The sequence below is a fragment of the Anneissia japonica genome, unplaced genomic scaffold, assembly GCF_011630105.1.
Source record: "Anneissia japonica isolate Jap-2015-1 unplaced genomic scaffold, ASM1163010v1 scaffold287778_len1315358_cov176, whole genome shotgun sequence".
In the NCBI taxonomy this organism is placed as follows: Eukaryota; Metazoa; Echinodermata; class Crinoidea; order Comatulida; family Comatulidae; genus Anneissia; species Anneissia japonica.
Window position 1 is genome coordinate 34,679 of NW_022702824.1, and position 12,153 is coordinate 46,831.

General features: G+C 32.4%; 1 protein-coding gene across 1 annotated transcript in view; it reads left to right on the top strand.

The window, feature by feature from the left end:
- The window catches only part of LOC117104072, a 43,739-nt gene that overhangs the window by 27,402 nt on the left and 4,184 nt on the right, over positions 1-12,153 (top strand). The window contains exons 3-4 of the mRNA XM_033244734.1: positions 6,723-6,766; positions 7,585-7,692. Of these exons, the coding sequence (XP_033100625.1) occupies positions 6,723-6,766; positions 7,585-7,692 (152 nt within the window). The remainder of the gene's footprint in view (positions 1-6,722; positions 6,767-7,584; positions 7,693-12,153) is intronic.

Below are 12,153 nucleotides of genomic sequence, written 5' to 3' on the forward strand. Positions count from 1 at the left end.
GTGCATCTACTAAATTATGTGGACTGATCATCCTCATCCACACAAGGAGGATCCATACTCGACTCGCGAATTGTTCATCGGAGCAATTACACAGTACAGTATGTTTTTCACGTCATAGTGGGCCTCCTATGTTCTGATTGGCTAAAGGAAATCTATATTGCTTATGTGTACAGCAGAAAAAGATATACACGACCGGGGCCCCTTATCGGCCCTAGCCCAAGCTTAGTTGCTAGCTGCACTCACAAAAGGCTTGACCCAGCCTGGCTGTGTGACGTCGCTTAAATGGTGATCTTTATAAGCAGGAAAACATTTACCTTGATTTTTCTTACCGTAATTTTTCAAAAGTGACTCTCCGATACGGAACCTAATTTTTCTTCATTCTATCAAAATTTTGAGAAGTAAAATATGGCTCATAATAGAATGTTACAAACCTTTGGTTGTGGAAAATGTGTGTCTTTGTGTTAGTAGGCCTATTAACTTCAAATCTTGATAAAAATGATTATAATGACGATGATGATGATGATGATGATGATGATGATTCGCAAGCATTTGGGAAATTACTTTTTTTTCAACAAAAGAACAACAGTGTGCCACACATCTAGAAAACAATAGCACAGGAAAGGCAAAACAAGGAATCATTAAAGATTTGAGCAAAACAACAAAAAAATCGAGAATAGGACTCGAAATTGTCCATCAAAGAAACATTTTTGACTGTTACAGTAATTTTGTATCTTCTACAATGCAATTCAGCAGTTTTGCGGCCATTTGGGGGTTCAATATAATCTTATCTTATAAGCATTCACGTCTTATGATTGGGAGAACCAGTATTTCAATAAGACTTCCCCTCTCCTCTAGCTGTGCGTATTGAATACGTCAATCTCTTGGGCGAAATCTTTAAACGAGACTTGGTAAACTCATTAAAGAATTATGATAAGAAGGACGAATTAATGGGGATCAAAATAACAGTCACCATTTGTGGCAAGCACGTATGTTACATAAAACTCGTATATAGAGTTTTGTACTTTTTATTGTTTTGTTGATGCATTGGAGGATTTTTATCAAGTTAACCAATTAAATCCATTTGAAAAGAGTCAATAATCATCAATTTGGACGGTTATTTTGAGGTAAAGTGTCTTGCAATGCCTTCTAGTTTGAAGTAATAATGTTGTGAAAATGTTGTTACAAAAGCCTAGATACAGTAGTTGCAGCTCCCTGTTAATAGAGTAAACTTTTCTTAGAACCATAAGCACGTATTTATAATGTAATTTTCTACTAAATAACATTGCTAACGTTGGTACAAATTTGTGTTAACGTCAGTTTCTGACAAAACCTAACCACAAAAAAAAATTGCGAATGGTATAAAATACGATTATTAAGCCAGGATTCCATAAAATTCACTACACGCTATCGCCGACTCCTTTGGCGAGCTGATTGGTCAATTGAATCAGGGAGAAGTCCTAATTGCGTCGCGTCGGTGACAGCTACGCAGTGCAAGGATTGCAGTGAAAACGATGTAGTGACTGTGTAGCGATTCTATGGAAACCAAGCTTTAGGGATTGTGGTGTCATAATAATTACTTAAATCAATCTCCACTAAATAACAGCGTGTTCCGCAGAGATGTTCTTGTATTCCGGCCAGATTTTATACGTCCACCTGGCAGAAAGAGTATGTGTATATTATTATCAACACGAAAAATGATCCACAGTCGAGTTAAGGCTATAACATTTCACTCCACGTTTGCTTTGCAAATAACGTTATAAATTAACAATGAAAGCTGACTCCGAAATGTGCATTAGAGAATTAAAATCTCACCTAGTGATAGCTGGGTAACTATGTTCTATCTGTTTTATCATTGGTATCAATTGAGTATTCATGGCAACTATAATTAGTCCTTCGTCAATCGTGCTTTTTGATTTGAATATTTTATATTGAATAATTTTAACGCAGTCATTTAAATCTAAATTGATATTTAGTTAAGACTTTACAAACTTATTTTTATATTATTTTCTAAATATTTATTATTATTATTATTATTATTATTATTATTATTATTATTATTATTATTATTATTATTATTATTATCAACTGTTTTCAAAACTGATATTATTATTATTATATCTATTTAGAATCTCTTTGAGAAAATGCATGGTGATTATTAATCTAGCAATGGTTCTGGAGCTTATAACCAAATAAAATTGTTTTTGCTCTGTTTGCTGTCTTCGATGAGTTGTTGAATCAAGTAATGATAAGCTGAGTATCACATTTAAAATCCGTTTTGTAGCAACGTGCTAGACTGCTAGTGTATAAGCCGCAACATTGTGTTGTGTTATGCGACTGAAAAGTTGTGCCAATATCGTGACGCATTTAATTATTTTTTACAACTAACTTGTAATCACTCGACCAGAACATGTCTGTAACAGCGCCAATAGTTACCAAAAAATGATGACCAATAGCGTCGTCAATGTCAAACTGGTGATAAATATTCAGTTGTGAATGCCTTGTTTCCGTTTTTCCTTCTATAAATTCTACAAATAGTAGGCTTACCTACCATATCTATACTGTTACCGCGGAACAGAACTTTCTCCGGCTCTCTCAACATTTTTTGGAAGACACATTTAATCAACAATTCATAATCTCGATAAAATAATGACCACCTCATCGAGGGTAAATAGACAAGCCTTTAGTTGGCTTTGTCTTTCATTAGTTCTTGCAGTGTGTTTTGTATCAACGACATCCGGAAGGAGGACAGTATGTAAGTATATGTTCATAGCTTCCACAATCGGTTTGGGGGATGTATTTATAACTGTCAATGAATTTTTAAAATGCATAGGCTCGTTCAAATCTACTTACGCTTTAGCCCTTGAAGTCGCCTCAATGACTGATAGGTTTATGTATCTAAGCCTACACGATCTCTACACAAAGTCGCATTAAAGAGCTCTAATCTTTATCTTCAAATATCTAGATAAATAATGTAAAGCTTCTATAAGGAACTATGCCAGTCCGTTTATATAAGTAAATCTATCGGAAAATCATGTATCTCTTTGAATCGCAGTACATGTAGGCCTATATATATATATATATATATATATATATATATATATATATCCCAGGCCTATATATATAATATATATATATATAAATTAGTTATATAAGTATATATACATATATTTCTAAGGATTTTACTGATTCAGTATATCCTATATCAATAATAATATCAGTAATACATCTATAAGCATCTTTAGAGAATAATTAGTCGCATAATTGCCTTTTAATTATGTCCCAATAGTCTAGTATTGCTTTATGTTGACTGATGCGTTTAAACGCGAATGAATTTACCACTTGTGTTAATTGAACTCTGGCGTAAGTCAGATTATTAAGATCAAGATATTCGTGCTGAAAGAAGTTATAATAATACTGTTGTTATTAGCAATACAGTTGTATTAATTATTAATATTTTTATCATTTTTTTTATTATTAGACCTATTATTATTACTTTTTAATTAATGTTAATTATTATTAACATTGTTAATTTAATTATCATTAACATTATAATTGTCATTATCATTACCTTCGTGATCTCAATCCTTATCGACATGGTAGGCTAATTATTTATTATTGTTCTCATTAATATTTTTATATTCTATTATTTCATCATCATAGTCATTATATTCGTAATATTGTGTTTGCTATTATTATTATTATTATTATTATTATTATTATTATTATTATTATTATTATTATTATTAGGTTTAAGTTCCAGTGTATTATTAGTTCCAACTTACTTATGTAAGAAACGCCTAGATGATTATGTATGCACAGTAGACATATGTTGCATTAGAAGAAAGTGTCAATAGAAAACCGAAAGGCTATAACAAAGGTTTTAATATGAATATATTTTATTAGGCTAAACATCATCTGTTTATACATATATATTATGATGTTGATGCACGTCTATTGCTATCTGAGTAAACAGCTTCTCTCTTTGAAAATCAATCTATATATAAGTTGTAAAATCTCACACGTAAGGATCTTAATAAACCATCAGCTGTTGTCCGAATGTAGCAAACAACAATAGAAGAAAATGTTAATGACGCGCTCGTTATCCTATTACACAACTTTATTAGATGTTGGTACCATCGTTTTACATACAAACACTAACGCGAAATTTAATACATTGATTAGAATGCGCTGCATACCGATAACAAGAAACTCGAACGTGTATATACATCAATTAATTTATTATTATATTATCGTTATACTACCAGGCACAATTTCGATCAATGTAATAAAATCCTCTTTCAGTTACGGTACTTATTTAAAGAGACTGTCTGAAATGAAATGTTTTAGCCTTTATTTTATATGTATTTTTGTCCCAGGCTATTCGCCTTTTGTTTGGTTGTGACGCAACGCAGAGCCAAATTTACGCGCCCGGCTAGTGTATGACGTAAACTCATTATAAATTGCGCTTTAAAAATGAATTGAACACAGTAGAACAGAATACGTAAGAAAGTGTTTAAAAATTAATTGATTTTTTTGTGTATTTTTTTAAGATTCCAAACGCCACCCATATGTAATATGTAATTTATTAAATAAGTATGTTTATATATTTATTGAGTTTTGATACTATATGGCCGATGTATATCGATATTAATAAACAACCCGTCTTCGATAAAAAAAAAAAAAAAAGAAGAAAATTGATAAATTGTATTGCCTAATTGGCAATTGGTACACGGTGCTGGTAATATTGCTAAAAGAGAAACATACAGAGAGTATACTTAACTGCCATTTTCTAAAATCGAAATTTGTTTTTTGTTTATTGTCTTTTGTTTTTTGTCTTTTTGTCGAGAAGCGTGGGTACATCAACAGCATAGGGTCTGTTGCTGAAGGCGGTTTTCAATGCTTTATTCATTACACATATCTAGATATCACAATTCTCATGATAGTGTCATAAGCCCGAATTTTTGCTGTACATCCCAGTTATAATTCCAATTAGCTGCGACGCAATAAATCATGAACAATGTTAGCTCTGATTCTATTAATAGTTCCATAAATTACCAAATTAACAACCGTTTGCCCACCTACAAATGAACTTTATTCTCAGATTGTACTTCATTATTTTCAACTGAAGAATAATAATTATTTAAAAGTGTGTACAAAATTAATAATGTTTTATACGCTCTATTTGTAATGTATTTGGTTTAGATTTTCGGGCGATGGGTGGGGCTATAAACTCAAACATATCATTGATCACATAGGCCTACTACTAAATGTCAGCGTCAAAATTAGAGAAGTAAAGACAAAGTATTACAGAGTAAGAAAGACTAGGTTGTGAATAACCACATTCCATATTACATATGAACAGTAAAAGATAGGCAGCACTAGACTAACAAATACCTCAAATATTCATTGATTTGCATTCGTTAGCCTTAAACGTACTGTCTGTATTTTTACTATTTGTATAGTTCAGACTAACACGGCTAGCCCACAATTTCATGATAATATATCTTTTCTCACATTTTCCTTTAATTCTCATGATCCCATCCTGTGGAACCGTAACAGTTTAATATTTGGGCTTTTAATTTAATATTTAACCCTGTTCCTTCTCTTGTTTATCATTTCTGATTTTTCAAATAGTGTTGGTATTTTTGTCTTATTGTTCCGGAAATTTCAACTTAAATTTACATACTTTGGCCAACTAATTTGACCTTACATTATCTTACTAGGTTGACATAATGAATTATAACCACTGTATGTCCTACCTGGTCCTAACAGAATTTAATGGTTAGCCCCCAATTTATGTATTTATAGTTATTGGGATTCTTGTACGTTCATTTTTTGTCTGAATTTTTAAAAATTTATTTAATTTTTGACATTATCCCAAATTTAAAATTTGTAATTATATACTTTGGCTGGGCCATTGCAAAAAATGTCTACTATCCCGTCCAATTTCTCTGTGGAGAAGGTTATTCCTCTTCCATGGTTATTCGAAGTATATTAATTCCTTAACCGGGCCTTCAGCACAAGAACGCTACCCCACTATTTCATGATATTACATATAAATAATACATTTGCTCTTAATCTCATGATCTCATCCTGCGGACCCGTGGCAGTTTAATAGTTGGCCTTTTAAGTTAATATTTTAACCAGTTCCTCTTGTTTAACTTTTTCTGATTTTTCAAATGGTGTTGATATTTATGTTGTATCATATGTATTGCCCCGGAAATTTTACATATTTGACCAACTTACTTGATTGCACAGAGTTTTGCTAGGTTGGCATAATGAATTGTTACAACTGTATGTCTACCGGGTGCTACAGGCTTCAGAATTTAATTATTTGCCCTCAATTATGTATTTACAGTATTGTGATTCCAATTCTTAAATAGTAAATAAAACTATGAAAAAAATGAATGGGTAATTACACCACATGTCTCCTATCCAAGCCAATTCTCTGAGGAGAAGGTTATTCGAAGCGTGGCCTTAAGTACAAGAAGCAAACAAAATACCTCATTCTCAGTACTGAAAGTAACATTTGAAATAACATAAAAACATAATAACATACAACACTGACGTCATACTTCAATTTCTTTCTGTTTAATTATTCATATGCAAGTATCGTGTCAAAAAACACAATGAGCTGGCAAGTGACAATAGTATTTTTAAGTTTCAAATTCTATAATTGTCTTTGTAATTAAAAATGTATTTTTTTTTTCATTTTTTTTCAGTTGGAAAAAGAGTATCCGCAGACGAATACCAAGAAACCCTCCCAGTAAGTAAACTAATACGTTATTTGGTATTCCTTAAACTCTCTCACCAGTAATTCCTAATTAATGTAATTGCCGAATTATCGTAAACTATTTGCTTCAGAATATGTATGAATGAAAATGTAAAGACAATAAGAAAAAAAGTAAGCTTATTGTTAATTATTATAATAATAATTCAAAGAGAGATAATGATAATGATTATGATATGTAATGTCTAACTTCATTTAGACCCTATTTTTTAATCTTTGAATTCTTGATTTTATATATATTTTATATATATTTTTTCAACTCCTTTGAAAAACATTGAAATTAGTTTTAATTAACTATGGAAAAAGTAATATTTTCCTCATTTTCCCCTTTCTCAATTTTAAATATGAGCCCTGTAGGCACACTTTCATTATTCATTGTATTATTATTTTGTATTTAAGATCAGCCTAATTTCTAATCTGTGTATTTTTAGCTTTGACAATAAATTATCCACTCGGCCTCACCGAAGTATGACGAGAACATAACATAGAACGTCATGTGTCAATGTTGCGCCAAATGTAAATGCTGTTTTTTTAACACGCGCCATGATGGCGACGCCATTTTAGAAATAATAATAATAATAATAATAATAATAATAATAATAATAACAATAATAATAATAATAATAATAATAATAATAATAATAATAATAATAATAATAATAATAATAGTTCATAATAGGAGTAATTCACGTTAGAATTAGGAATATGTACTTTAAAGTGTTATTAGAATAATATGTACTTTAAAGTATCTAGTAAAATATGATTACAACAATTTATTTATTGGATCTATTTAGGAGAGACTTGAAGATTTTGTAGCTGGTATACCACCCGATGATGGAGTTTGTCGAATCGACGAAGCATTCCAACTACTCTCAAAGAACTGGCAAGACATCATAATACTGGTGAGTAATAAATATATTTTCGCAACAAACAAATACACAACACTCTACGACACACATAAACATTATTGGTCTCCATCCACTAGTTTTTTGACGAAATACTGACACATACACAAAATAAGTGTATCTCCAGATACTCCCTTCTGTCCACATATTTTGTACATTGTCCATCATCGAAATTAGAAAACGGCTTTTTTCTCTAGAAACACCGAAAACCCTTGGTTGTAAGTGGATGGAATGGTCAAATTTAGATAGTTTATCGGAAACAATTTTATACGTAAGGTCCTTCTCTACCTCAATGTTAATCCTCATTTAGCTGGAAAGGCTAAAACTGTATTTCATGCTTTCTCTCTCTATTGTTTTTTATCCCGAAGGACTGCTCAGAGATTGCAATTTATAGGAGATTAATGTTTGTATATGTTAATGAAGAGATTAAGATTGATAAGTTCAAGGTGATATTGGAGAGAAAGAAATATTAGTGAATTATAGGCCTAAGGAACTACGAAGATGTGAATGAATGGTGATGAGGTTGAGACATAGGACGGTTTGTAATGGGCATGGTCGACGGAACCGGGGGCCGGGGGACCCGGGCTCCCCCACTTTTTGGCAAAAAATATATATATGTCTGGAGATTTTTGTATGATCGGAAAGAAATGCAAGAAAAGAAAAAGGGAAGAAGGAGAAGGATGGGAAAGAGAATGTTTATCCAGTCCCCGACCGAGTTACATATTCTCGCAATTCACATTAGCGGATCTGTGGGAGGGGGTCATGGGTCCTGACCCCTCCCTTGGGCAACAAAAAAAAAGAATTCTAGACCTACTTTTTCAGGACCCATAAGCTGAATTTTTTTTTTTTTAAATTTTTTTTTGTTACAATAAGAAAATTAGAATTTTGAAGAATATAAAAGTTATTAAAACACACTTCAAGTGACGAGAAAGCTCATTTCCCGCCATCTAGGATTTAACATTTTCCCGGGGTAGAACCCCCGGACCACCCTTTCTTTTTGGGATTTATCGATTCATGGAAAGCATGCAACCATACTCATTTGTTTATGTAGGCCTATGTATACACACATAAAATAAAAAATAAGAAAAATTTACCTGACCGTTTTCAAGAGGGGAAAAGCTTGAATTTTGAAGAACTTAAAAAGTTATTTAAAAGACATTTCAGAAGTCAGGAAGGCTCATTTCTCGCCTTCTAGAAATCAAAATTTTCCAGGGGGAACCCGGACCCCCTTTTCTTTGGGGTTCATTGATTCAATACAATAACTTTCAAGAGGGAAAAACCTTGAATTTTGAAGAACTTAAAAGTAATTAAAAGACAACTTAGAAGTCGGGAAAGCTCATTTCCCGCCTTCTAGGAATCAAAATTTTCCCGGGGGAGATATATTTTGATGTATGTATACACACCGGCCTATCTACTGTAATAACAAGTAGAACAATTTACCTGACAGTTTTCAAGAGGGGAAAACCTGGAGTTTTGAAGAACTTAAATTAAAGTCGCTAAAAGATACTTCAGAAGTCGGGAAAGCTCATTTCCCACCACCGAAGAATCAAAATTTTCCCGGGGGAAAACCCCACCCCCCCCCCTCCATAGATGTGTATAAGAGCCTCCATCATTTTGCGATCGATTCATGGGAAAAAAAAATCGTATGCAACTACTCAATTTTTTTGTTATGTATGTATACACACCAGCCTATCTACTGTAATAACAAGTAGAAAAAATTAACAGTACCTGACCGTTTTCAAGAGAGGAAACCTTGAATTTTGAAGAACTTAAATTAAAATCGCCAAAAGATACTTCAGAAGTCGGGAAAGCTCATTTCCCACCATTTAGAAATAAACAATTTCCTGGGCCGAACCTGAACCTCTGAGTTCATTGATTCATTATAATAATTTTCAAGAGGGGAAAACCTTGAATTTTTAAGAAGTAATTCAAAGCCAGCTTAGAAGTCGGGAAAACTCATTTCCCGCCTTCTAGGAATAAATATTTTCCCGGGAGAGAACCCCCGAACCCCCCCTTTCTTTTTGGGATTTATCGATTCGTGGGGAAAAAAATCGTATGCAACTACCGATATTTTTTTATTTTTTCGTATGTATACACACATAAGGCATATTTACTGTAATAACAATGGGAAAAATTACCTGACCCTTTTCAAGAGGGGTAAATCTTGAATCTTGAAAGAACTTAAAAGTAATTAAGACACCGGAAAAGCTCATTTCCCTGCCATCTAGGAATCCCCTTTCGTTTTTTGGATTTGATTCCAGATCTGCATTATTCATATTCCCATTCATCTTATAAGTGCCCCCCCCCCCAATTTGAAAAAACGTTCCGCCGGCCCTGATGGGGACCTGTACACGCGATGAATGGGAATTGGGTTTAAGACATGGGATGCGTATTTTGGGATCGAGACATTGTAGTTAGTGGTACTCGGAATTATGTTATGAGTGGAATTCTGCTATACGATGAGATGAGTGCAATATGAAATCGATATTGTAGTCTGCTAAGTCAAAATAACAAGTAAATTCAATTTGGTAACGGCTATATTAACCACCTTCTATATTTAGTGACACAATGAATTGCTTTCAAAGAGACATCATTTTTTGATGCACTGAGTTTTCGAAGTTTGTAAAAGGACCAAATGCCTACTTTTACATGAATATATTCCCCATCTGGTGGACAGAAAAAAAAATATAGATTGGGATATAAGATAATATTGTTAATGCTAAGGATTTTTCCGAAGTGCGATATCGTTATTACAACTAGTCATTGTTAAGGTACAATGACATGGTAGACCAGCACAAAGTAAAGCCCTTCCTGTACTCAGCGCAAGAAAATATTATTTAACTGAAATTAAATAACATTACAAATGCAAATTAATATAATAATTCTGACATCATTTAAAGCACTATCTTGGATATTATGTTTAACATACTTTTCAAAAAACACATTCTTCACATAAAAGTGTGAATTCAGCAATTCATACTAGTTCCGAATTTGATGCTCTAAATAGTGTGAACATTTTGAAAGACATGTTTTTTAACAGCTAGTATTAAATTTGAATTGAGTGTTCGTGTCTTGAAATTTTTATCTTAATATATGCACTTGGATTCACTAAATTACATCACTGAATAACGTCAAGCCTTGTTACGGAGCGTTTACGCTCCTTAGGATGCTTATTAATTGCTAATTAAACTTGATTTATTGAATTCAAAGTAACTACGAATGTTGATAGTGTGTCCTTATACACGTTATTATCCCAAACTTGGCTGATGAAAATGAAAGTGAAACTTTCTCTGCAGGCATAAAGACGACAGGGAGAAACACGGAAAATATGAGCTTGATGATCTAGACATAAAGGTTAATTAACGCTAAATTGTGTTACTAGAGTGCTGAATTCCCAAACCAAGATAATTGGCACAGATTTGTAATGCCCCCTTTTCCTGAATAGATACCTAATGTGTTCATAGTCATCTTAGATTTAAATGTAAAAGTAATTAGCTGTTTTAATGTTATTGTCACTGGGTGCCATGCCAATTAACCAGCGATCGTTGGTCTTCACTGTTTCTGGCTGTGTCACTACATGTCTTTCGCAATGTAGAAAGGCTGTTAGATAATGTTCTCAACTAACACTACTACTAATGCTAATATTAACAATATCGTTTAATAATAATAATAATAATGAAAATAATAATAATAATAATAATGATAATAATAATAATAATAATAATAATAATAATAATAATAATAATAATAATAATAATAATAATAAATATAATGAAATAATAATGTTTTACCATGGGTGGTCTGATATGTATGTATGAGGAATATGAATAAAATAGTTTTTCTAGTGGATTAGAACTGTCTAAAAATAGAGGCATGTTATTTCACGGGGTATAGTAGATGGTTCCACATGGATTGTACCGTAACATAGTAAGTCGTCTGCGAAGTAGAATTGGTTAGGATTGTCTTCGGCACTTTATTGACTTACTGTATTTAATTTAATTATATTTTATCGGAAGACGATCGAAGACAGCGGCTAGGATAATAGACGAAAGTAAGCTCTAGAAAATATAATGGAGTTATAAAAACATTCCATGCGATACAAATCAAATAAATATGGAAGTATAATTATCATATTGTGGACTTGTTGAACCATAAGATATTTAAGTGGGTCGTTTGGATAACCTTAATAGTTTCATTTCATCTATGAGCAAAACGTTCACAACGTTCGAGGCTACATAGATACATCACTTTAAAGATTCTCATCAAAAATAAATAGGTTGAATTTTACATTTAAGATGACAAGACAATAACGGAAATGAACTTAAAACTGTATATTGCGGTGTAAATCACATGGAAATCACAAAATTTCCTAACGCTACATGCAGTGTCGTCTAGCGGGACACATACCCAGGGATCCGGACCACATAAAGTCAAGGGCTAATATGAAACTTTAAAAAT